The sequence below is a fragment of the Schistocerca gregaria genome, chromosome 9 (assembly GCF_023897955.1).
Source record: "Schistocerca gregaria isolate iqSchGreg1 chromosome 9, iqSchGreg1.2, whole genome shotgun sequence".
NCBI classification, from domain to species: Eukaryota; Metazoa; Arthropoda; class Insecta; order Orthoptera; family Acrididae; genus Schistocerca; species Schistocerca gregaria.
In genome coordinates, this window is record NC_064928.1 from 133,481,367 (window position 1) to 133,507,463 (window position 26,097).

The window sequence follows — 26,097 nt, forward strand, 5'->3', positions numbered from 1 at the left end:
TACATTAATCTTATTCTCACATTTCTCTGATACTTGACAAAGTGTCTATACATTTATCTTCATGACTATGTACAGGAATATGGTCATCTTATTAGGCACAGACAAACTTGACTATAAACTGGTACAGACTAATGCAGACTGGTGCAGACTGACTCATCGGAGGTTTGTACACTCGTTATAATACCTCGCGCGTTCAGGTATCACTGCGCGAGTGTGATCCCCAAGGAGAAAACGTTCTACGTTAGCAGCAATCGCGTTGGCTGCGTTACATATTAATACGCGGATCGGCGGAAGCAGAATTTGGTCTCGTAGTATGGAGACGGACGAGCGCTGTGCCTGCGCTGTTGTGCTTAGCGGGGTGCACTCTAGTGGGAAAGTTGTGTACGCACTGACTACGCGGAACTATGTACACAACACTACTAATGCAGATGACATCACAATTTTTATTATTTAAGGTCAGTTACCACTTTTTGTATCATATGGATATGTAGTCTAAATCATTTGCAGTTCATTTTGATCATCTGATCACTTTACAAGACAGTAAATGATTTACAAGACTGTAAATGATAGCATCATCATCTGCAAACAATCTAAGAGGGCTGCTCAGATTCTCTCTTAAATTGTTAATGTAGATCGGCAACAGCAGGTGGTCTATAACACTTCCTTGAGGAATGTCAGATATCAGTTCTGTTTTAATTGATGATTTTCCATCAATGACTATGAACTGTGACCTTTCTGACAAGAAACCACACATCCAGTTGCACAACTGAGACAATACTCCATAGGCACGCAATATGATTAGAAGTCACTTGTGAAGAACTGTTTGAAAAAGTCTTCTGAAAATCTAAAAATATGGAATCAATTTGAGATCCCCTGTCGACAGCACTTATTACTTTCTGTGAATAAAGAGCTAGCTGTGTTTTGAAAGATTGATATTTCTGAATCTGTCTTGGCTATTTATCAATAAATTATCTTTAAGATAATTCATAATATTCAAACACAATATATCTTCCAAAATCCAAATGCAAATCAACTTTAGTGATATGAGTCTGTTACTTAGCAGAGTACTCCTTGTTGTGTACATAGTTCCGCGTAGTCAGCATGTACACAACCAACTTTCCCACTAGAGTGTGCCCCGCTAAGCACAACAGCGCAGGCGCAGCGCTCGTCCGTCTCCGCTCTACGAGATGGCGCTGCCATAAAGACGGACCAAATTCTGCTTCCGCCGATCCATGTATTAATATGTAACGCAGCCAATGAGATTGCTGCTAACATAGAACCTTTTCTCCTCGAGGATCACACTCGCACAGTGATACATGAATGCGCGAGGTATTATAACGGGTGCACAGACCTCCGATTAGTCAGTCTGCATTAGTCTGTACCAGTCTACAGTCAAGTTTCAGTCTGCACCTAATAAGATTATCAGATTCCTGTACATAGCCATGAAGATAAATGAATAGACATTTTGTCAAGTATCAGAGATATGTGAGAATAAGATTAGCGTACCAAGACCAAAGGAACTTCAGATTGTCAATTGTAAATAGCATCCAGAATCAAGTAATGTAATTTTATGCTAGTTATTTTAATAAATGTGTTTGGAAATTAATCAAGTTCTGTTTAAAGTTGGTCACCATCAATCTGCTACTCTAAGTGTGCTAGTGGCATTTCTATCGTCTGACCTAGCGGCACACCACAATAAGACCACGAGACATATTGCTGACACTTGCCTACTTCGTTAGAGCGACAAGTCAAATAATCTGATGGTGTGTGTACCAAAGGTATTACAGTATGCACACCACACTCTTTTCTTTGTTGAGCATTGCTGTGACCTGAGCAACTTTCCAGTCTCTAGGTATGGATCCTTATCAAATGAGCGGCTGTATATGATTTCTAATGAAGCTACTGTATCAGCATACTCTGAAAGAAACATAACTACTTCTAAGTTACTCACAGTTGCAGTTGTTCTTGATTAGAATACTGCAATATTTACTTTGTTGTCTTTGGTGAAGAAATTTCAGAAATCCGTGTTTAGTAACCCTGCTTTAGTGGCACTGTCATCAGTAACATTACCACAGCTATCGCGCAGTGAAAGTATTGGTTGTGTCTCGCCACTGGTGTACTATACATGCAACCAGAACCTCTTTGGATTTTCTTCCAGATTTCAAAACAAAGTTTCACTGTGGGAACTATTAAACACATCTTGCACTGAAACCCACCCTAAGTTTCGAGCTTCAGTAAAACAACACTAATCTTTGAGATTTTGCATTCTGTTAAATGTTGACATGCTTTTCTTCACTGCTCCTGCAGCAGTGTTTTGACCTGTTTTGTGCACTACCCTTTTAAATTATTTGGTATCCTTTCAATTAATTTGGTATATATCTCTTAATTGATGTCGATACTATTTCTCTGAATTTAAACCACGTCTGGTCTGCACTTACACAGACTTGAAGGAGTAGAGAGACCTAGGAGTAGAGAGACCTAGGAGTAGAGAGACCTAGGAGTAGAGAGACCTAGGAGTAGAGAGACCTAGGAGTAGAGAGACCTAGGAGTAGAGAGACCTAGGAGTAGAGAGACCTAGGAGTAGAGAGACCTAGGAGTAGAGAGACCTAGGAGTAGAGAGACCTAGGAGTAGAGAGACCTAGGAGTAGAGAGACCTAGGAGTAGAGAGACCTAGGAGTAGAGAGACCTAGGAGTAGAGAGACCTAGGAGTAGAGAGACCTAGGAGTAGAGAGACCTAGGAGTAGAGAGACCTAGGAGTAGAGAGACCTAGGAGTAGAGAGACCTAGGAGTAGAGAGACCTAGGAGTAGAGAGACCTAGGAGTAGAGAGACCTAGGAGTAGAGAGACCTAGGAGTAGAGAGACCTAGGAGTAGAGAGACCTAGGAGTAGAGAGACCTAGGAGTAGAGAGACCTAGGAGTAGAGAGACCTAGGAGTAGAGAGACCTAGGAGTAGAGAGACCTAGGAGTAGAGAGACCTAGGAGTAGAGAGACCTAGGAGTAGAGAGACCTAGGAGTAGAGAGACCTAGGAGTAGAGAGACCTAGGAGTAGAGAGACCTAGGAGTAGAGAGACCTAGGAGTAGAGAGACCTAGGAGTAGAGAGACCTAGGAGTAGAGAGACCTAGGAGTAGAGAGACCTAGGAGTAGAGAGACCTAGGAGTAGAGAGACCTAGGAGTAGAGAGACCTAGGAGTAGAGAGACCTAGGAGTAGAGAGACCGTCTCCTTGGAAGGCATCAAGTTAATTTTTATCTGCTTTCTTATTAAATGCCCTGTTGTGTAGGATTGAAAATTAATAGAGATAAGGCAGACAGAATATGCAAAGTAAGTGGAAATTACTTGTCTCTTGCCCAATTGCAGTGCAATAGAAGATATTACAAGATGTTGACTCAGTAGCTTTATATGTAATAATGAGGTCACAGATGCAGAAATCACCAACAGAACTGGAAAACCAGTCAATATGGCAATTAGGTCTATAATATGTCAACAAAGCTTTGGCTGTACTCCTCTATCATTCTACCAACAGCCATTTATGTGTGTGGGACCTGGACAATGTCAGTAAAATCAGCACACAGTCTCAATATTTTTCACCAACAATGTTCGAGACGAATTCTGAAGATCAGTTATCCCAACCAAGTTACAAATGATGAAGTGCTGAGAATATGAGGTCTACACAGCCTGCACAAAATTCTTGCTGATAGAAGACTGAAGCTCTCAGGTTATGTTCGACGCGTGTAAGGTGGAAGAATCACAAAATTAACACTGTTGTGGAAATCAATGGTCAGATACGGATGTACAGGAAGACCTTTTACACCTGAAACTTTTGCAAAGAATCTTCAATGCATGGACACAAACTTGGAGGAAGATGAGAACTTGGCAGCTGATCAAGTGCACTGGTGGAAACCAGTTCCTTATATGGTACACAGCAAGTCTAAGTAAGTAAGTACAATTAGGGATTTTGCAAAACTGTTGGATGATTGATATTATTGTATAGGTTTGACACTGTTGCACTTCTACCTTTTCCTCGATGTGTATTGTTCAAATTTTGAGTTTTATGAGAAAGCTGATGGGTACTTACCAATCAACCTTCCCTCACACAAACTGACATGTCTCCTTATAAATTCTACTGTGCTAACAATTCTTTACTGAGAACCTCGACTATGTCTCCACAGCTGAAATGAGCCAGTTTCCTTTATATTTCTGTCTATGGCTATAATTGTCTTCCAAGTATGGTGACGCAACATCCTGTCGTGAAACTTTTGTCTTTACCCTTGTTCACTTTTCTGGGCATTTGACATTAGTGCTTTAGTGTTCTAAGCTGTGAAGTCATCACAGACAAATAATTTAGTACATATTCCTGACATGCTGTTATTTGGAACAACAACTGGCACAATCCAAAAAATGACTTGCTTTTATTTATAGCTGCACTTTCATTTTGTCTAATGATGACTAATTTTGGTATCAAATACCATCATCAAGCCACCCTACAATCAGAAAGCATACTATATAGTTAAAATATTGTTTAATAAACGGATTACAATCATATCATCATTCCTTGGGGTAATTTACAAAGTGAAAGGACAGATAGATAATTTTGAGCATATACAAAAGTCAGAGTACTGAACTGGATATTAATAGTAGCATGAAAGAAGTGAAACCAGAAGGGGAGTGAGAGCTGGGTGCCTTCTACCACCTTACGTACTTAATATGTTCATCGAGGAAGTAATAACAACAATTAAAGGAAAGATGACAGGATTCAAAAAGAAATTTCTGGAATACTCCAAGGAAATGTGATAGGACCATTACGTTTGAAAAGTGTATAAATGATCTAGTAGAAAGTGTCAGAAGCTCCTACAGTTGTCTATAAGAAAGTAGCAACTACAAAAGACCGTACAAATTTGCACAATGACCTGCAGAGGACTGGTGAATGGCGCAGGCTCTGGCAGTTGACCCTGCACATAAATAAATGTAATATATCACACATACACAGGAAAAGAAATCCAGTACTGTACAACTACCCTACTAATGACAAATTGCTGGAAACGGTATCTACCATAAAATATCTAGAAGTAACTATCCAGAGCAGCCTTAAAGTGGAATGACCACATAAAATAAGTAATAGGAAAAGCAGATGCCAGACTAAGACTCACAGGAAGAATCTTAAATGAATGTAAATAAGGTACTTGATTGGTCATCAATCTTGTGTCCTTACCCGGTAGGTCTGACCGAAGAGATAAAGAAGACCCACTGAAGTGCGGAGTGTTTTGTCAGGGGATCATTACAGAGATGCTTTTGCAGATGCCATATAAGAGCAGTTGTGTATCACAGAAAGATTTACTACCAAAATTTCGAGAGAGAGCACAACCCGAGAATATATTCGTTTCTCCCATATGCAACTTACGAAATGATCATGAGAAGAAAATATGAAAAGTTAGAGATAAAACAGGGGCTTACTGACAATAATTCTTCGCATGCACTATTCACAAGTGGGACAAGGCAGAGGGGATCAGTTAGTGGTATGAGACGAACTCCCTGCCACACACAGTTAGATGGTTTGCAGAGCATGATGCAGATGTAGAAAATCAATTTCATGCATATACACTGCTTCAAATCTGTCAACGACATTGCAATAGTAAATCAGAGAAAGAACTAAATAAAAATGATTAGGGTCTTAAATCAAGAAATGATAAAACTAAAGCTAAAAATGAATGTCGAGGAGACAAAATTTATGGCTACAGATAAAAAAGGAGGTGGAGGTAGGACTGGCATAAGAACAGACAATGAGCAACTCAAGAAAGTAAATGAATTTCACTATCTTGGTAGCATTTTGCAGGAAAACAATCAATACCTCATGGAATACAAGAAACGAATAGCACAGGTGAAGAGTGACTTCCAAAATAAGAAGAACCTGCAATTGAATAAACACGTCAGCTTCCACACTGAGAAAAGATTTGCAAAGACCTTTGTGTGGAGTGTTCTAACACATGATTGCGAAATTTGTAATTAGAAAAACCAAAGGAAGCTCACCTCAAAGCTGTGGAAATGTGGTTCTGGAGAAGAATTACAAGAACTAGCTGGATTGACAGAAAAATTAAAGGAAATAGGACAGAAGAAAGATCCACTGAAAGTTACAGGCCAGTGCAAAGCAAAATACACTGGACACTTAACTGGACATGATAATCTTTTACAAAGGATTTTTGAAGGCAAGATTATAGGCAAGAAAACAAGGGGATGACTAAGAACATCCTACTTAAACAATATGATCAATGAATGGGATGTTCTTCATACAAGGAGATGAAGAAAACTGCTGAAGAGAGGAAGCTGTGGCTGCAGAGACATGGTTTAACCATGTGGAAGAGGAAGGATAAACTAATACAAAATATGATTCTGCATGGCAGCTACATATGGAATAAATAACAACTTCTTGAGTGCATTCATCAAGGTCACTTACCTCAGTAGGAGTAGAAGTAAAGGTCACTGTTGTGCTTTCAATAGATGTAAACTGCACCCTGAAATGGTATGTCTAGTTTGCAGTCGTACAAAAGCGTTTTATTTTGCAAAGTTATTTTGATAATAAGATGACCTGATGTTAGTACTTGGTACCGAAACCAGTAGTAATTACACACAACAAAAGTGTGACTATGGAATTAAGCAAATAATTTTTCCAAACAATTGTTTTTCAAGACAATACCACAAAAGAGGAAACTAAGGACACAAAAGAAAAAGAGAAAGTGTAAAGATATTGAGGCTCTTATGACTCTCTTGGGAGAAAAATATAAGATATTTAATTGGTAAACTTGCAAGGCATACTTTTTTATGTTGTATAAACTATGAAACTGTTAGCACTGTTAGCTAAAATTTACTTCTTCTGTCTTAATATACCTTCTTTCACTCACAGCTGCAGTGTTGAGGGAGGGGTGAGGGTGGGATTGGGGATGGGGGCGAGGGCAAGGGTGTATTGCTTAAAATGGTTATTCTTGCATTAACATTCTTATGAAAGTCAGAATGCAATGACAGCTGCAGTAGTAATACCTTCACAGGGTCGTATTCAAGTTGTAATGCTAGATCTATGCCAGCCATAACACGCTCCCAGCCTTTCCTCCTCGTGATCTGGTTGTAACGTTGGGACTGCAGGGTGTCTAAGCTGATGTTCAGACCGTCAAGCCCTGCCCTCTGCAAGGCAACCAGCTGTCTTGTCAACATCAGGCCATTGGTTGTCATTAAGACACTTTCCAGATTTTTTATTTTTTTCAAGGCACCTGTGAAACAGCAAATTATTCTAAAGAAACTGAAATAAATAATTTCAAACATTGCTGCTGCATATGAAACAAAATTCCAGTTGATAAACTGAGAATACAAATTTCTTAAAGTTAACTGTACATTTGCCCAAATACATGGAGGTGAGAAGGGTTAATAAACTGAATTGAAGAATGCAAGTTAAGATAGTAATGAAAAAATAATAAGAGGCATAAGATCACCTACTACAACAGGGAAATGGGAATCAATATGAACCATTATCCAACTATTGTCAGCTGATCCCATGTCTCCATGTACACTGTATAAGCCACTGCAGGTTGTATGACAAAGTACAGTGGTGTACCACATACTTTTTCCCCACTCAATGTACACGTGGAGTGTGGGAAGAATGATTCTTTAAATGGTTCTGCGCATGCTGTAATTAATCTTGCCTTCATTGTCCCTATAGGAGTGATACATATGGGGTTATTGTATAATGCCTAAATATCTTGCTTAATACAGGTTCCTGAAACTTTGTAAGTTGAGTTTTGACATGTAGTTGGTGTCTATCTTCAAATGTCTGGCACTTCCAATTTTTGAGCATCTTCTTGATGCTCACTCATGCATCAAACAAACCTATGATCAATCATGTTACACTGTTTTGTATGTGTATGGGTCATACTTAAGCAATATTCTAAAATGGACCACACAAGTATTTTGTAAGCAATGTCCTCTATAGACTGACTGCATTTTCCAATATCTTATCAACAAATTGAAGTCTGCATTTTACTTTGCCTACAACTGAGTCTACATCATCATTTCATTTAATACTCTCATAAATTGTTACATTCAGATACTTGTATAAGTTGAGCAATTTCAACTGTGATTATTTGATAATGTAGTCACACAACAGTGTCTTTTTTGTTTTGCGATGTGCTCCATTTTACATTTCTGAAAACTTAAACTCAGTTGCCTATCTTTGGACCAATTTGAAATGTTATGATCTGACTCAATATTTGTGCAGATTTTTTTCAGGCAATACTCCATTATAGATAACTATCATCTACGAAAAGTATGAGGTTCCTTTTAATATCATCTTCCAGATCATTAATGTACAACATGAGTGTAATGGTATAAATTACTATAAGTGTATAAATTACTATAAGTGTATAAATAAGTTTATAAGTGTGCAAAATACATTAAACTATCTGTTACAACAAAACATTAACTGTTATACTCAGCAAGATGTTAAATCAGCAGATAGCTACATTTTATGTTCAACAATTTGTGTACAGCATATATGCTGGAAAGGATTTATATACAAAGTAAATAAATCTGAAGAAATGACAGTGTGTCTCTGGAAAAAAAATCCATAAAAATTCACACAGTCAGATTTGCTATTAAGTCACTGTTATACAATACAATACAAAGTAACTGAATTCGATGACCATTCTCAGAGTGTAATGTGCCTCAGAGTGCAATGCGCAGTAACGTCAACATTATTTTTCAAGGCTACATTTGTGAAAATGGATGAAAGAAAACCATAAATTTTGTTCCCAATCTGTGGAAGCTGTCTCATTGCCAACATCTTTCCCCTGCTGGCTGTTATACACTTCTCATCACTGATTCAATACGTTACAAGATATTTTAAGCTGTACGACACCACAGTCCAGTCTGGTTAGGATAGCTTAAAAATAATATATACATTTCAGTATTGAAATTGGAACAGCAGGAAAGGTAGGAAATAGCAGAAATTTACTTGTAAGGGTGAATACATGAATAAATTTTTAACTGATGGGAGTATTGGGTGCAGACTTTAGTACACAGAACTGCTGCCTTCTGACAGGAACAACAGCTGCCATCATATCACCGAGCTTGGATTACAGCCGTAGGTACCGTATGTCATACGTCAGAGTTCATCAACTGTAGAGGCTGGCAACTGGTGGCATACCCATCTCTTGGCAATCTGTGAACAGACGTTCTCCACAGGTGACAGATTTGGAGAAAATGCTGGATATAGCAACAGTGGAACACACTCTGTATTGGGGTAGCTCAGGACAGCTCGGGTGATGCATAGTCTTGCATTATCTTGTTAAAAGATAACATCACGGAGCCTCTGAAAATAGGGCACAGGCACAGGTCTTGACAAAAAACAAATGTAATGGCTGCTGTACAAAGTACTGGCTATGTGAACCAGAGGTGGTGACATGTATCCAGTTGCACCCCATACCGTCACATCACATGCTGGACCCCCGTGAGAATGGAAGATACAATCTGGCCAGGTCTGCTGGCATCAGAGCCTCCACACACAAGTATATGAATTGTGACGATGTGTGCAAAACAAACTCAACTGATACGACGACACGGTGCCATTCCTGTGTCTGGCATTGTTGTCAGTTGCACCGCTGTCAGTTCATCTCTCTCTAAAGCTGCATTAAAGGCTTGACAGTCTGTGATGCTCCAGATGCCATTGCATTGTCTGTGTGGATACTTGTCTCGCTGTATACAAGCCTATTTCCTAACTAAATGTACACAACGTGGCTGCAGGATCACGTACGTATGAGCGAAGACTTGTCTGCCCTCTCTGGTGCTAGTCGGGTGGCACTATTGAGGCCTTGCAAGGCATTTTGCATGGCCCTCCTGAACCTTCCAATTCTATGTTCGCACAAAATGAGATTCTGAGCAATGCAAGCAACAATATAGTTAAACAATAAACCAGAGACTCAGCGGCCCATGAGCCTGCCACTGCCAAATCTGGAATGCTGATAAACATTTCTCCTTCTTACATTAGGCTTAACATGGTCTTCTCATAAACAACCAACACTGAAATAGAATTTCTGAATGAGAAACCTGCTCCATTAGCTTTTCTTACATGCAGAATATGCATGGAAGTGCTGAAAAGTAATGCCTCTGAATTTTTTATTCTGTTCTCAATATCGGTCTAGGTACGGCACGTCACGCATATTGCTCAGTCGATTTTCCCACTTCACTGACTCGTGGTACACCCCCCCCCCCCACCCCCCCCCCACCCCCCCCCCCCCACTCCCGCAAACAGAGGGAGTAGTAATAGGAAGCCCACTCCAACCAGAGATTGTGAATATGTTTACGGTGCACTTCAAGGAAGAGGCCCTGACATCATCCAAATGGAAACCATCTTCTTTTTCTTTTATGTGGATAACACACTTGTCATCTGGTGCCATGGAAGAGACAAACTTCTTGACTTCTTTGTACATCTGAACTCCACAAGCCGCAAAATCAAATTCATTATGGAGACCAAAGAAGAAGGAAGACTACCATTCCTGGATATCATAGTCAGGAGAAGAACAGACAGCACCCTGTGCCACAGCCTGTATCAGAAGAGAAAACACACTCATCTGCATTTGCATGCGGATAACTGCCACCACCAGGTCACTAACAGTGGGGTTCTAAAAACACTAGTACACAGGACGCATACCACCTCAGATGCAGAGTTTCTGCTCTAGGAACTGAAACACCTCAGACTGTATTGCAAAAGAACAGACACTCAGAATGGCGGATTAAGCACGCTCTTTGCCCCGCCACTACAGTACAGCCTGTGGAGACGGAAGAAAGCATGAAGGAAGAGTTATTCACAGCCTTGTGCTATCAGGGAAAGATGGGTGCATACTGAAAAAGCACTTCGTAATAACTGTCTTACCTGTCCAATAAAACACGGACATTATTAGGGAGTGTAAAAGATGGTTGCAGTTTGCAGGAGGTCAGGGTATACTAGAATCTGTGCAGGTGTGGTAAGGCACATATTGTGCAAATAGAGCACATCATCAGAGATCGATTCCATGAGCACCAGTGGCCCACTTGACTAATGTACTCCAGCGAGGAGAAAAAGGAGGAGGAGGAAATTAGTGTTAAAGTCCCATCGACAATAAGCCCATTAGAGATGGTGCACAGGCTCGTATTAGGGAAGGATGGAGAAGGAAATCAGCTGTGCCCTTTCAAAGGAACCATCCCAGCATTTGCCTTGAGCAATTAAGAGAAATCACGGAAAATCTAAATCAGAGTGGCCGGACACATGTTTGAATCATTGTAATCCTCCTGATCGTGAGTCCAGTGCGCTAACCACTGCACTACCTCGCTCAGTTGTAGCCCACCAAGTTAGGAGTTGTAGAGCATTGTTCATCAGACAATCATGAAATGGAATACGCATGTAGCAGGATTTGAGTGCCGACCTTCAAATACTGGGACAATGTTGTTAGAGAAGCCACTGAAATTCGCACCAGGGGTAATCTTACCAATCAGAACTGCAGCTAGGGTCTCAGCAAGGCTTGGGAACTCACACTGGTTCTAATTAAGAAGAAGCTCAGCAAACGCAAAAATCTGGTGACCAGGCTATATTGACACTACCACAGATGACGACACAAGCATCTCCACGGCTGCTGATGTGCGTCCTCGGGCATGGACCACAAGAAGAACAGCTTCCAGTGGGAGCGGAATATACACTGAAGTGTCAAAGAAAATGGTATAGGTATGTGTACTCAAATACAGAGATTCAGAGTACGGTCCTGCAGTCAGCAATGCCTATATAAGACAACAAGTGTCTGGTGCAGTTCTTAAGCTGGTTACTGCTGCTACAATGGCAGCTTATCAAGATTTAAGTGAGTTTCAACATGATGTTACAGTCAGCACACGAGCTATGGTACTCAGCATCTCCAAGGTAGTGATGAAGCGCAGATTTTCCCATACAACCATTTCAAAAGTGTACAATGAACATCAGAAATACAGTAAAACATCAACTCCCTGATATCACTGCAGCCATAAAAGATCCTGCAAGAACAGGTCTAATGATGACTGAAGAGAATCGTTCAACGTGACAGAAGTGCAATCCTTCTGCAAATTGCTGCAGATTTCAATGCTGGGCCATCAACAAGGTGGTTGGTTGGTTGGTTTAAAAGGGGGGGGGGGGGGGGGCGTGGGATCAAACTGCTAGGTCATTGGTCCCTCATTCCTATTAAAATAATTCCACAAGGGTGGGAGCAAAAAAATTGAGACATACAAAACACAGGTGGAAGAAAGAAGAAAACCACAAGAATGATGGAAGGGCAACAAACATTAAATTGGCAAAAATCAGGCAAGAAAACCACAGAGACACGCAAGAAATGTGTAGAAGGGATCAAAACAAGAGAGCTGATTACCATGGCTGGCTGACCATGGGAATAAAAAGGAGAAGCCAGCTAATCTGCAGCACATTAAAACCTCCACCCTAAAAGCACTAGGGTGGAGGACACAGTGGGACAAAGGAGATGCCCTAAAACCCACCCTCCTAAATAAAATGTAAAACTAAAGCTGCTGTTGAGGCATTGTCACCCAAAACCAAAGGTAGGGTGCTGGTAAAGTTAAAAGTCCACCACAGAGCGGCTAAAGTGGGCAGTCCAGCAAGAGGCAGACAATTTGTGAGGCACAGTGACACTGAGGTGGGTCCTTGCGATGGAGGCGCTAACCATGCGTTAGCCACATATAGCTGTATGGGCAATGCGGAGCCGGCAGGACAACTGATTCCCTGCGAGAGGACCGCATGGAAGACTTCCACACATTTGTAGTCTCCTTAATGACACAACAGGACCATTCCAGGGCATAGATGGACTCCTGAATGGACACTACCAAAGGATGGCGAGGGTATCACTGGTCGATAGCTTGTAGGCTGCTCAAGGAGTCAGTACACAGGAGAAATAACTCACCTTAAGCAGATGTCCTCAAGAGCACGAGAAATGGGAGCTCCTCAGCGCCCTTGCACATTGCCCCAACACGGCTCCTGGGCCTGATCGGGTCGACAGTCAGATGATTAAACATCTCTCATCTGATTACAAGCGACATCTCGTCATCTTTAACCGGATCTGGTGCGATGGCATCTTTCCACTGCAATGGCGGGAGAGCACCATCATTCTGGTGCTCAAACCCGGTCAAAACCTGCTTGATGTGGATAGCTACCAGCCCGTCAGCCTCACCAACTTTCTTTGTAAGCTGCTAGAACGTATGGTGTGTCAGCGGTTGGGTTGGGTGTTGGAATTATGTGGCCGAATGGCTCCATGTCGGGGTGAAAACACTGCAGCCATCTGGCAAGGAGTGCTGTTCAGTATGTCCTCCACGAACATATGCAAAGCCTACGTGACCACCAGCCATTGAGCCATCGGTGTAAACCACTTCATGGCCCCGGTACGTGTCGAGAATCGAGAGAAAGTGATAGCGAAGAGCCACAGGGTTAATGGAGTCCTTAGGGCCACGCAAAAGGTGAAGAAGAATCTGTGGCCTAGGTGTACACCATGGAGGTGTATGTGAATTGACCTCGAGGAGAGGTGGTAACGGGAAGGATTCCAGACAGAAGGGGCTGGACGCGAACCGCAATCATAAGCCCTGACCAGGGTTGCCGGTGCAGGAGATGAACCACCGTCGCTGGGAAAAGGAGACGGTAATTCAGGTGCGCAGGAGAACTATGAACGTTTGCAACGTAACTGGCAAGCAGTTGTGCATGCTTAACTTTCAATAGGACGACTCAGGCCTACACCAGGGCAACGGTCACCGGCCTCATTCTAAAAGCTCCCGCCACTAGACGAACACAACAGTGGTGCACTGGGTCAAGTAGTAAACGCAATGTTGAGGGCGCCACAAAACCTTAAATCAGACTCCCATAGTCAAGGCGGGATTGAACAAGGGGTCTGTAGACTTGCAGCAGCATAGAGTAATCTGCACCCCAGTTGGTGTTTCTCAAGCAGTGGAGGTGCTGCCAGCACTTTTGCTTAAGCTGATGAAGGTGAGGTAGCCAAGTCAATCGGGCATCGAAAACCAGTCCTAAGAATTGATGTGTCTCCACTACAGTGAGTGGATCACCATTAAGGTGAAGTTCTGATTCTGGATGAATGGTGTGACGCTGACAGAAATATATGACACATGACTTCGCGGCTCAAAACTGGAAGCCGTGGGCTAGAGCCCATGACTATGCTTTGTGAATGGCTCCCTGTAGGTGCCGCTCAGTAACAGCAGTACTGGAGGAGCAGTACAAAATGTAGAAGTCATCCACATACAGAGATGAGACCGACAGCCCTAAGCTGCTGCTAGACCATTAATAGCCACTAAAAAATAGAGAGTCTGCGGAATGCCATTCTCCTGAACAAGGGGGAAACTATGGGAGGCACCGACTTGGACACGGAAAGTACGGAGCGACAGGAAGTTATGGATAAAAATTGGGAGCGGGCCCTGGAGATGCCACTCATACAATGTGGCAAGGATATGATGTCACCAGGTCATGTTGTATGCTTTACGTAAGTCAGAAAAGACGGAAACCAGGTGTTGGCATCTGGAAAAGGCTGTTTGAATCGCAGACATGTGGGACACAAGATTGTCAGTTGTAGAGTGACCCTGGCGGAAGCCACCCTGACATGGAGCCAGTAGGCCACGTAACTCCATGACTCAACACAACCGCTGACACACCATACACTCCAGCAGCTTACAAAGTAAGTTGGTGAGGCTGATGGGCCGGTAGCTCTCCACATCAAGCAGGTTTTGACCTGGTTTGAGCACCAGAATGATGGTGCTCTCCCGCCATTGCGATGGAAAGATGGCATTACATCAGATCCGGTTGAAGATGATGAAATGTCACTTGTAATCAGATGAGAGATGTTTAATCATCTGACTGTGGACCCGACCAGGCCCTGGAGCCATGTTGGGGCAATGTGCAAGGGCGCTGAGGAGCTCCCACTCTGTAAATGGGGCATTATAGGGTTCACTGTGGCACGTAGTGAATGAGAGGACTTTCCTCTCCATCCCCCATTTGAGAGTGCGAAAGGCTGGGGGTTAGTTCTCTGACACAGAGACTTGAGCGAAGTGCTCAGCAATTGCGTTTGTGTCGGCAGATAACACGCCATTAACGTTAATGACAGGGACACCTGCTGGGGTCTGGTACCCAAAAAGATGTCTAATATTCGTCCAGACTTGAGAAGGTGACGTATGGCACCCAATGGTCGAAACGTACCTCTCCCACCATTCCTGTTTCCGTCATTTTATAAGCTGGCGAACGTAAGCACGAAGTCACTTAAAGGCTATTAGGTGCTGTAGGGAAGGGTGCCACTTATGTTGTTGTAGAGCTCGTCGATGCTCTTTAATTGTTTCAGCGAATTCCGGCGACCACCAAGGGACTGTCTTTCGCCGGGGCACCCTAAAGAATGAGGGATCGCATTCTCTGCCACAGAAACAATTGTAGTGACCTGCTCAATGACATCAATGACACCATGTGAGGGAGATTCAGCGGTGACAGCAGAGGTCAGGCTTCCCAGTCTGCCTTATTTAAAGCCCATCTGGGTAGGCATCCGTGGGCATGATGCCAGGGAAGAAAGATGGGGAACTGGTCACTACCACACAGGTCGTCATGTGCTCTCCAGTGGATAGATGGGAGAAGGCCAGGACTGCAAATCGAGATATCAATGGCTGAATATGTGCCATGTGCCACACTAATAAGTGTGGGGACACCTGTATTTAAGAGGCAGAGGTCGAGTTGTGACAGTAAATTTTCGACCTCCCTACCTCGCCCAGTAAGCACGGCAGCACCTCACAAGGGGTTGTGCTCATTACAATCTCCCAAGGTAGGAAAGGTTTAGGGAGTCGATCAATCAGTGTAGATAATACATTCAGGGATACTGCACCATCTGGAGAGAGTTATTTCCTGCATCATCCTTATCCTGATAGCCACAGCTTCAAGAGGGGTTTGAAGGGGCGTAGGTTCACTACATACTGAGTTCAAGAAATAGATGCAAACTCCACCTGACACTCTTTTATAGTTGCTACAGTTCCTGTAATATCCCTCATAGCCACGGAGGGCAGGGGTCCGCATTGTCGGGAACCAGGTTTTCTAGAGAACAATGCAAAAAGCAGGTGTGAAGCTTAAGAGTGCTGTAGCTCAGCCAGGTGGTGGAAAAAACCACTGCAGTTTCACAGGAGGATTATGTGATCGTGAGACTGGGAAGGCATGAAACACTCAATGAGGCAGTCTACGGCTCAGGGTCACCTGCTGCCACCAGGTGAGTACCTGTGCAATTGACACCCATGGTGTCTGAGGTGCCAGCAATACCTAGGTCGTCAGTGGACGACAGGATCTCCACTTCATCCTCAGACACATATCTTGTAGGTAGTGGTGGTGTGGGTGCCACTGCACTGCCTCATTTCTTCGGGGTCTTTTTCTTTTTAGGTTTGTCTGGATGGGAGGGCTTCACTGATTAAGTCTCAGGGACTGAGGAGAACTGTGAATCCCTATGATCAGGTACCTGTGGTTGCTTCAGCCACTGGTAGGAACTTGGGATCCCTTTCTGGTGAGAGGAGTCAAAGAAGACTTATGCTTCTCCTACTGAGAAGTGGGGACTGATGTCCCCGATAGTTGGGGGGATGTTGCTCCTGAAGTAGGTTGTGCAGGAGCAACAGAGAGCAAAGTGGCCCCCACCATCAAGGGGGCAGGTGGAGTCTGACAGCTCTGAGAGCCAACTGTACATGGAGGAATGGAAGATGGGAGAACCGCTGTCATAGTGGCAGCGTACGTTGATGTCATATGTCCAGGATGTAGCCTCTCATATTTTCTCTTAGCCTCAGTGTAGGTCAGTCGGTCCAGGGTCTTGTATTCCATTTTTTTTTCTTTCTTTCTCGAGAATCCTGTAGTCTGGTGAGCAAGACGAATGGTGCTCTCCACAGTTGACACAGTGGGAGGCATGGCACAGGGAGTATTGGGATGCGAAGGACATCCACAATCGCGACAGGTGACACTGGAAGTACAGCAGGAAGACATATGGCTGAACTTCCAGCACTTTAAGCACCGCATCGGGGGAGGGATATAGGGCTTGACGTCACAACGGTAGACCATCACCTTGACCTTCTCGGGTAATGTGTCACTCTCGAAGGCCAAGATGAAAGCACCAGTGGCAACCTGATTACCCCTCAGACCCCAGTGAATGCGCCAGATGAAATGGACGCCTTGCTGCTCTAAATTGGCATGCAGCTCACTGTCAGACTTCAAAAGAAGGTCTCTGTGGAAATATGATACCCTGGACCACATTTAAGCTCTTATGGGGCGTGATGGAAACAGAAACATCCCCCAGCTTGTCACAGGCGAGTAGTGCCCGTGACTGGGCAGAGGATGCTGTTTTAATCAAGACCGACCCTGACCGCATTCTGGACAAGCCCTTCACCTCCCCAAACTTATCCTCTATAAAAAAACCTGAGGTTTCATTGACAAGAAATATTCTCCATCAACTCTCGTACATACGAGGTACCGGGGTGAATAAGCTTTGCTGCCATCCTTAGCCAGACATTCCTCCAATGGTGTGGGAACGATTTGGGGTCACATTTCTTAGCATTGAAGTTATACCTTGACCGCTTGGGGACTGCTGGTGTTTGACCACCAGCAAGAGATGACGTACTACGCTTCATGGCGTGTCGTCCACCCTGATGCCACCTACCCCAACCAGGAGCCCTCTCCGCGGGTGCCAGTTGCAGCAAAGGCCACCTGGCAGCATGGCCAGCATGCCCCCAGGTGATGGACATCTACTTCTTGGTATAAATGGAGAGTTAATGGCGCAGGCAGTAGAGTGATCCCTGTGTGGTGAGGGGGGCTACAACCAACAGGTTACATGGCGGCCCCACCAGAAAGGACTGGCTACCATGCTGGATATCAAGTGCAAACAGGCTAAGAGGTCCAGCACAAAAAGCAATACTGCACAGAGGATGGAGGAAAACACACCCAGGAGGGTGATCTTGCCCAACAGCTAGAGAATGAGTGGAAGTGCAGATCCACGTCAATGAAGGATGCGAGAGGTCTCAGCACATGACGGACACTATGCACCATGAAAGGCACCCTTCCCTAATTGGCTTGCTCTTCAGAAAAAGTTTGAAAAATGGAGGTCACAGTACAGGGGACCATCACATAAAGGTCGAAACATGTGAGACTCCTTTTAGTCACCTCTTACGACAGGCAGGAATACCTCGGGCCTATTCTAACCCCCGAACCCACTGAGGGGCCTTCAACAAGTGTCAGTGAGTGAACCGTTCTTCGAAATATCATCCATATGGGCTTTCGGAGCCGAAGGCCCACTCGTGTATCCTTGATGACTGCATGACTCAAAGCTTTAACCTCGCCTGGGCCCGTCAACACCGACATTGAGCTGTTGATGACTGGAAACACGTTGCCTTGTCAGATGTTTCAAATTGTATCGAGGGTTGATGACTGGAAACACGTTGCCTTGTCAGATGTTTCAAATTGTATCGAGTGGATGGACATGTACGGGTATGGAGATAACCTCATGAATCCATGGACCCCGCATTTCAGCAGGAGACTTCTCAAGCTGGTGGAGGCACTGTAATGGTATGGGCCATTTGCAGTTGGAGTGATATGGGACCCCTAAGATGTCTGACATGCTGAAGATAAGGTGGATAGATCACGTAACTAATGAGGAGGTATTCAATAGGATTGGGGAGAAGAGAAGTTTGTGGCACAACGTGACTAGAAGAAGGGATCAGTTGGTAGGATATGTTTTGAGGCATCAAGGGATCACAAATTTAGCATTGGAGGGCAGCGTGGAGGGTAAAAATCGTAGAGGGAGACCAAGAGATGAATACACTAAGCAGATTCAGAAGGATGTAGGTTGCAGTAGGTACTGGGAGATGAAGAAGCTTGCACAGGATAGAGTTGCATGGAAAGCTGCATCAAACCAGTCTGAGGACTGAAGACGACGACAACAACAACAACAACAACAAGATGTCTGACAGGTGTCAAGTATGTAAGCATCCTGTATGATCATCTGCATCCGTTCATTCCATTGTGCATTCTGACAGACTTCGGCAATTCCAGCGGGACAATTCGACACCTCACACATCCAGAATTGCTACACAGTGGCTCCAGGAATACTCTTCTGAGTTTCAACACTTCTGTTGGCCACCGAACGCCACAGACATGAACATTATTGAGCATATCTGGGATCATTTGCAATTTGCTGTTCAGAAAAGACCTTCACCCCCTGATTCTCTTACGGACTTATGGACAACCCTGCAGAAAACATGGTGTCAGTTCTCTCCAGCACTACTTCAGCCATTAGACAAGTCCCTGCCACATCATGTTGAGGCAATTCTGCATGCTCTTGGGGGCTCTACACAATATTAAGCAGGTGTACCAGTTTCTTTGGCTCTTCAGTGTAAGTCAGCCACCTACCCTCAGGATTTCAGTTCCATTAATCAGCACACCTGATGATAACATGTCTGATCACTGAAATATTATGCCTGTCAGACACTACGGACCAGCAGTACACCTGTTGATTGTTGATCATCAAATGCACCAGGAGAAACTGTACAATTACATGTAGAATGTTAATAAAGTTTGTTTTATTTAAAAAGCTTTAAAAGTCTTCATATAAAAATGGAGGCATTACTTTGAAGTACACCTTTGTACATAGCATCACTCCTTGTGCTGTTACACTGAAATGCTAAGCATTTTCATATCCAAGTATGTGGTTCATTTCAAGCCAATTTGATGTGTAATGCCAACTCCATGGTGTTACAATTTTAATGTCCATCATTGTATTTAGCAACAGCAACCAAGAGATCAACATATCACACATAGCAAAAGGAATGTCAAACAGTGTACAAAGACATTACAATATTTGTTGATAAACACTTACCAACAATGTCTACAATGTCCCTCCGGACAGTAGGTTCACCACCAGTCAGTCTTATTTTCCTAACTCCTTGTTTAACGAAGAGTTCAGCCAGGTAGATGATCTCATCCATAGTCAGCAGCTTTTCTTTCTTTGTTAAAGTGACACCTTCCTCCGGCATACAATACTGACCTGAAAATGATGTAATAGCTGAATAATTAATTGACATCTACAGAATATACTGTCCTTTTCCAGAAATCAAAAACCACACATATTGCTGAGGAAATACAGCTAAAGTACATCCAGCTTTGAAGCAGCAGCAGCAGTGAACAATAATAATATAGGATAAAGCAGGTAACCACACATCTTGCATCAAGATCAAGAAATAGAACATAATCTTTGCACTTTAGTGTGATAAGCCACAGCAAGATGGTGTCTCGCTGAGGGTGCAATAAAAAGTGCATTGTGGAGTCAACATGGAGGCCAGTTACTTTAGAGTGAATTTTCGTGCAGAGATAAGGTCATAGATGTGTATTATCAGCCAAATCGGTGTGATACAGCACCATCATCTGAGATAAGCACCAGGAAAATGTGGCTGTGTGGCATGCCATATTATAGCATGTGGCTATGTGGTTTATTGTGACAGTGTGGTGCATGTAGTACACTTAAATAATAACACTAATAATGTATAAAACATTCTCGGTATTCTTGCCGCGTCAGTTCTAGATAAAATCTCGAGCTTTCGACGATTACCTCCATCGTCATCGTCAGGAGCTGACTGTCTCCACTGCTGATATGGTAGCCTCTATATAGTCCGAAGACGGATTCTGATTTGTCGGCTTATGATCAATCAGAAGCCGTCTTTGGGCTATATAGAGGCTACCATAGCAACAGTGGAAACAGTCACCTCCTGACAATGACGATGGAGGTAATCATCGAAAGCTCAAGATTTTATCTAGAACTGACGCGGCAAGAATGCCGAGAATGTTTTATACATAAGTGCTGCCGCAAAAAACTTCGTTCCCAACACTAATAATGACATTATGAAAAGGATAGATTGGTACTCGCCATATAGAGAGTGGATGTTGAGTCACAGAGAGACACAACAAAGAGACTGCTATTCATTCAGGCTTTTGATCAAAAGGCCTTCTTCCAAAGTAGAAAAAATGCAAGCACAATTCACACACAAATGACCACTGTCTGTGGCTGTTGACTCCGGCCCTAGAGGTCATAAATGTGTGAGTTGTGCTTGCTTGAATATATATATTTCCCATGTGGAAGTTTCTTTCTATTTTATATATAAAATAGAAAGAAAGTTTCTTTCTATTTTATATATAAAATAGAAAGAAACTTCCACATGGGAAAAATATATTAAAAACAAAGATTCCAAGACTTACCAAGCGGGAAAGTGCCGGTAGACAGGCACAATAAAATAACACACAAACACACAAAATTTCTAGCTTTCGCAACCGACGGTTGCTTCTTCAGGAAAGAGGGAAGGAGAGGGAAAGACGAAAGGATGTGGGTTTTAAGGGAGAGGGTAAGGAGTCATTCCAATCCCGGGAGCGGAAAGACTTACCTTAGGGGGAAAAAAGGATAGGTGCAAGCACGCACACACATCCATATCCATCCATACATATACAGACACAAGCAGACATATTGCTGTGTGTGTGTGTGTGTGTGTGTGTGTGTGTGTGTGTGTGTGTGTGTGAGTGCGCGCGACTATATACCTATCCTTTTTCCCCGTAAGGTAAGTCTTTCCGTTCCTGGGATTGAAATGACTCCTTACCCTCTCCCTCAAAACCCACATCCTTTCGTCTTTTCCTCTCCTTCCCTCTTTCCTGAAGAAGCAACCGTTGGTTGCGAAAGCTACAAATTTTGTGTGTGTGTGTTATTTTATTGTGCCTGTCTACCGGCGCTTTCCCACTTGGTAAGTCTTGGAATCTTTGTTTATATATATATATTAAACGTACAGCAGTCTTTTTGTTGTGCTTGTCTGCAACATTTTCTCTATATGGTGAGTAGCAATCTATCTTTTATATACCAGGTGTACCGGTATGAAATGAGCATTAAGATACAAATGTGTCTATAGGGAACATTTGTTGTGAACAAGCCTTAATTTTTGTTTGTATGACATCTGTCAAAGATATTTAGTATACATCAAGTCATGGAACAAACAACATAATATGTTTTCATCGTGTTTACAATGTCAAATTTTGTACCAGAAAGTTGACGATTTGCAGAAAGCATTAATTTTTTGTTTTCATTTGAAAAAAAGTGCTACAGATTAGATTAGATTAGATTAATACTTGTTCCATAGATCATGAATACGACACTTCGTAATGATGTGGAACGTGTCAGGTTAATAAAAGATGTCTGTACAAGAAATTACATTACACAAAATATTGCATGACACTAATGATTAAGATTTTTTTTTTTTTTTTTTTTTTTTTCCTTACTTTATATCTAAAAATTCAGCCAATGAGTAGAAGGAGTTGTCATCTAGAAATTCTTTTAATTTATTTTTAAATGTTAGTTGGCTATCTGTCAGGCTTTTGATGCTGTTTGGTAGGTGCCCAAAGACTTTTGTGGCAGCATAATTTACCCCTTTCTGTGCCAAAGTCAGATTTAACCCTGCATAGTGAAGATCATCCTTTCTCCTGGTGTTATAGGTATGCACACTGCTATTACTTTTGAATTGGGTTGGATTATTATCAACAAATTTCATAAGGGAATATATATACTGTGAGGTTACTGTGAGGATCCCTAGATCCTTAAATAGATGTCTGCAGGATGACCGTGGGTGGGCTCCAGCAATTATTCTGATTACACGTTTTTGTGCAATGAATACTTTTCTACTCAACGATGAATTACCCCAGAATATGATGCCATACGAAAGCAGTGAATGAAAGTAGGCATAGTAAGCTAATTTACTGAGATTCTTATCACCAAAATTTGCAATAACCCTAATAGCATACGTAGCTGAACTCAGACGTTTCAGCAGACCATCAATGTGTTGCTTCCAGTTTAACCTCTCATCAATGGACACACCTAAAAATTTTAAAAATTCTACCTTAGCTACAGACTTCTGTTCAAATTCTATATTTATTACTGGAGTTTTGCCATTTACTGTACGGAACTGTATATACTGTGTTTTATCAAAATTTAAAGAGAGTCCGTTTGCTGAGAACCACTTAATAATTTTGTGAAAAACATCATTTACAATTACATCACTTAGTTCTTGGTTTTTGGATGTTATTACTATACTTGTATCATCAGCAAAAAGAACTAACTTTGCATCTTCATCAATGTGGAATGGTAAGTCATTAATGTATATCAAGAACAGTAAAGGACCTAAGACCGAACCCTGTGGGACCCCGTGCTTGATAGCACCCCAGTTTGAGGAATCAGCTGTTTTAACATTACACGAACCACTTATTTCAACTTTCTGCATTCTTCCAGTTAAGTATGAATTAAACCATTTGTGCACTGCCCCACTCAAACCATAATGATTTAGCTTATCTAAAAGAATTCCATGATTTACACAATCAAAGGCCTTTGAGAGATCACAAAAAATACCAATGGGTGATGTCCGGTTATTCAGAGCATTTAATATTTGATCAGTGAAAGCATATATAGCATTTTCTGTTGAAAAGCCTTTCTGAAAACCAAACTGACATTTTGTTAGTACTTTATTTTTACAAATATGGGAGGCTACTCTTGAATACATTACTTTCTCAAAAATTTTTGATAGAGCTGTCAGAAGAGAGATTGGGCGGTAGTTGTTGACATCCGACATATCCCCCTTTTTATGCAATGGTTTTACAATGGCATATTTCAGTCTATCAGGGAAAACACCCTGCTCCAAAGAGCTATTACATACGTGGCTGAGAATTCTACTTATCTGTGGGGAACAAGCTTTAAGTACTTTGCTGGAAATGCCATCAATTCCGTAAGAGCTTTTACTTTTCAGTGAGTTTATTATTTTACTGATTTCAGAGGGAGAGGTTGGTGGAATTACAGCTGTTTCAAACTGTGCAGGTATGGCCTCTTCTATTAATAGCCTTGCCTCTTCTAGTGAAGATCTAGATCCTATTTTCTCCACAACATTTAAAAAATGATTATTCAAAATATTTTCAATTTCTGATTGTTTGTTAGTGCACTTGTCATTCAATTTTATTGCACTAAAGTCTTCCTGTGCTCTTGGTTGCCCTGTTTCCCTTTCAATAATATTCCAAATTGCTTTAATTTTATTATCAGAGTTACTGATCTCAGACATGATACACATGCTTCTGGACTTTTTAATAACTTTTCTTAGTACCGCACAATAGTTTTTATAATATTGAACAATTTCGGGGTCAGTACTCCATCTTGCTGTTAGATACAGTTCTCTTTTGCGGTTGCAAGATATTCTTATTCCTTTAGTTAGCCAAGGTTTTTTATATGTTTTCTTGGAATTATGTTTAACTATTTTCTTGGGAAAACAATTTTCAAATACCCTTAAAAATGTATTGTGAAATAAGTTATATTTCAAGTTTGCATCGGGTTCCTTATACACTTCATCCCAGTCTAGCTGCTGTAGGCTTTCCCTAAAGTTTGCAATATTTATATTGTTAATTGAACGCACTGCTTTGAAAGTCTGATTTATTATACTGCATGGAGCTATGTCATGTACTGTAACTAGCTGTGCACTATGATCTGAAAGACCATTCTCAACAGGATAAGCATTTATGTCCTTAAACTTATCTTGGTCTATAAAAAAGTTATCTATCAATGTACTGCTGTTCTTTGTTATCCGAGTAGGAAAATCAATGACGGAGCTCAAATTGAAAGAACTGAGTAATACTAAAAGGTCATTCTTCCTATTACACTCTTTCAGGGAATCAACATTGAAATCCCCACAAATGATAATTTGCTTCCCCCTGTCTGACAGATAGCACAACAAAGCATCCAAGTTTTCCAGAAATAGCTGGAAATTCCCTGAGGGGGACCTATACACTGTTACAATTATGAAAGTGCCATCCTTTAGTTTAAGTTCAGTGGCACATGCTTCCATATGTTGCTCTACACAAAATTTTTTAGTTTCTAAATTTTTTGCACTGTGGAAGCTTTTGACATATATGGCAACTCCTCCTCTCATCATATTATCTCTACTTACATGTGCAGCTAATTTGTACCCATTGATGCTAACCTTTTGCATATCAGTGACAATGTGATGCTCAGACAGGCATAGTACATCTATTACATTCTCAGTTTCTATATCTTCTAAACAAAGCAGAAGCTCATCAATTTTATTGTTCAATCCCCCAATATTTTGATGAAATATACTAACATTTTTCATTTTACTTTTGCAACTATCTTGAACTTTTTTGACATCTTTAGTACTTGCATGGCTGAGTTTCCCACTGGACACTGATATTACACTAAAAAAGAGTTTCCACCATGAGATGTAGTTCCTCCCCCCTTTAAATTTCCTGCTATCAGCCAAGCCAGTTTACCCTTCCCTTTCCTGTTGAGGTGTAGGCCATGTCTAGTATAGTCCCACCTACAGAGTGAATCAACACGAACCACACCAATGTGTGACCCCGCATCAGATCCAAGTAGCCGTTCCAACTCCAAATTAACTCTCCTGACAGAAGAGGTCAAATGAGGTCGGTCGTGGCGCTCCAGAACCGACACAAACCCAACACTGGTATGATTCGATGCCGATGCAATATTTGCCAGGTCACACTCTATGCTGTACCCCGGATCTCTGTCAATACTGTTGCCCGGCCCACCCACAATAACCACGGTGTCTTCCTTAGTAAAACCTTTACATAGTGAACCTAAATCCTCTGTAACCTGCCCAAGTTCAGCACTAGGTTTGAAAAAACTTGTGACCTGGTAATCCAACCCTAATTCATCCTGCAGAAGTTGGCCCACACCCCTAGCATGCGAACTACCTAGCAACAAGACTTTCTTTCTCTTTGCAGACTTCCCTACATTCTTAATCAATTTGCTGCTGAAAGCTTGTTGAGCCCTGTGTACATCTACTTCTGTGAGAGGCTCATCAGTTTCTGACTGAGGCAACAGGTCAAACCTATTTTGTACATCAATAGCAAAGCGGTCAGAAGAATTTCTTGGCCTGTTCCTCATGCCTGTTGCCACTTCCCACCCCTGTTTACCCTTCTCCCCCCTTAACCTGCCCAGTTCTCGCCTAGCCTCATCTAACTC

General features: G+C 42.2%; 1 protein-coding gene across 2 annotated transcripts in view; it reads right to left on the reverse strand.

Moving 5' to 3' along the window:
• Positions 1-26,097, reverse strand: part of LOC126291800 (molybdenum cofactor biosynthesis protein 1) — a 135,059-nt gene that overhangs the window by 91,300 nt on the left and 17,662 nt on the right. For both annotated transcript variants that reach the window (XM_049985497.1, XM_049985498.1), the window contains exons 3-4: positions 19,909-20,076; positions 7,028-7,254 (exon numbers count right to left, since the gene is read on the reverse strand). In XM_049985497.1, the coding sequence (XP_049841454.1) occupies positions 7,028-7,254; positions 19,909-20,076 (395 nt within the window). The remainder of the gene's footprint in view (positions 1-7,027; positions 7,255-19,908; positions 20,077-26,097) is intronic.